The following is a 1,756-nucleotide window of genomic DNA, read 5'->3' as shown; positions in this document are numbered from 1 at the left end:
CCGCAGCAGAGCCACCCAGACTTCAAAGCCGGCCAGCGTGCCCGGTGGCGTCTGCGTGTCCACACTTGGTTGGGCCGATGCCCCAGGCTCCTCTGCCCAGCCCGCAGGCCCTGCCCGTCCGGCGCCAGTGGGGGCCAGGCCCAGGGGGGCCGGCACAGCCAGGCTGACCCCAGCACGGCGGAGAGAGAGGTGCCAGCTGGGGACCCAGGCAGCTGCGCCAGGAGGGAAGTCCAGGAGAGCAGACGGGGCCTGGCGCTCAGGGCCAGCCCTGCCCACACGGCGGCCCCCCTGCCTGCGGCCCTGAGAGCTGGGGTGCACAGCCCCCGCTTCTCCAGCAAGGGAACTGAGGGAAAGAGACTCGCCAGCTCTCGGGTGTGCCAACTCTCACTGAAACTCATCTGCAGGCAGCCAGGGTGACGACGACACCACGCCTTCCAGCGTGGAGCACCCAGGGCAGCATGCGCAGAGGCCCCTGGGGGTCAGGGCTGGGGGCCAGCAGAGGACGAGGCACAGGGGGTCGGAGGCGAGGCCACGCGGCCCGCAGTCACGGGCTCCAGGGCCTTGCACACCCACCCACAGTCCCTGCACACCCCGCCCATCACCCGCGTCTACACACACTCAGGGCCGCACCCAGACGGCCAACCCTGCTCCACCGCTTGGGGGTCAGGACCGCGGCGCCTGTGGGGGCCTCAGGCAGGCCCCACGGGTGTCCAAGTTCCTGGCACTGGCTTCTCAGCGGGCGGCTCTGAGCCTGCAGACACCGGTCGGTCCCAGGACCACCACCCCCATCACTGACCCCTGGACTCGACACTAGGGAGCCACAGGGACAAGGAGGCCCGCACGCGTGTCCGCTCAGGGCCCAGCGGGCGGGGGCTCCCAGGTGGGGCTGCGGGGACAGCTGACGGTCGGGGGCCACCCAAGGAGCCGCCCGCCCGTGCTGACCAGCTGGGCCAGGCAGCTGCAGGGCCCGCCTGTGTGCTGGCCTGGCTCTGACCGGCCGAGCCAGAGGATGTGGACGCAGCTCCCGTCTGAGGACCGCAGGCAGGGAGGCGTGCTCACCCGCTCCACGACGCCGTGCTTCTGCTTCAGCTTGTACACCCGCAGCGTGGGCAGGGCGCTCTCCGCGTAGTTCCTGTCTTCCAGCCCGTGCAGCAGGACACCGTGGAAGGCCAGCCGGCACGTGTTGGCATGGATGTCGGCGTCCAGCCTGGAGCCGATCACCAGGCACAGCCGCGGGCAGGTGACGGGCTTCTCGAACTCCACCAGGGCCCACTGCTGCCGGGGGCAGCGGCCTGCCGAGACCTGGCCCGCCTTCTCATCGGCCTCAGCCGCGTGGGCCGCAGCCGGGTCTGGGCCCGGGCACAGGTACTGCTCCTGGAAGAGGTACTCGCGGGAGAAGTCGAAGGAGTCCAGCACGGGCTCGCGGTCGAGGCTGTCGGGGGCGGGGCCGAAGAACATCACCCGGCCCATGACCGTCTCGTGGCCCACGGTGATGTGGAACTTGGCCTTGGTCTGCAGGGGCCCCCGGAAGTAGGGGATCTTCTCCACGGAGATGAGGGCCGCGTGGACCGTGTGCAGGGACTCGGGGGCGCACACCAGGCCGCGCTCCAGCAGCTTTGGGTCAAACTGGGTGACACAGATACCAAGCCGGTCCCCCTGCACAGCGGAGCTGACGGGCGTGTGGAACATCTGCATGGACTTCACTTTCCTCACCACCTGGGCGGAACAAGAGAGTGGGCTCAGAGTCTGCACCTCG

General features: G+C 70.1%; 1 protein-coding gene across 1 annotated transcript in view; it reads right to left on the bottom strand.

Annotated features, from left to right (window-relative positions):
* Positions 1-1,756, bottom strand: part of EEFSEC (eukaryotic elongation factor, selenocysteine-tRNA-specific) — a 114,981-nt gene that overhangs the window by 20,034 nt on the left and 93,191 nt on the right. The window contains exon 5 of the mRNA XM_010832832.1: positions 1,060-1,716. Coding sequence (XP_010831134.1) covers positions 1,060-1,716 — 657 coding nt within the window. The remainder of the gene's footprint in view (positions 1-1,059; positions 1,717-1,756) is intronic.

The sequence above is a fragment of the Bison bison genome, unplaced genomic scaffold, assembly GCF_000754665.1.
Source record: "Bison bison bison isolate TAMUID 2011002044 unplaced genomic scaffold, Bison_UMD1.0 scf7180017862279, whole genome shotgun sequence".
Classification (NCBI taxonomy): domain Eukaryota; kingdom Metazoa; phylum Chordata; class Mammalia; order Artiodactyla; family Bovidae; genus Bison; species Bison bison.
Note: the sequence above shows the minus strand (reverse complement) of the source record. Positions and strands in the feature narration are given on the sequence as shown.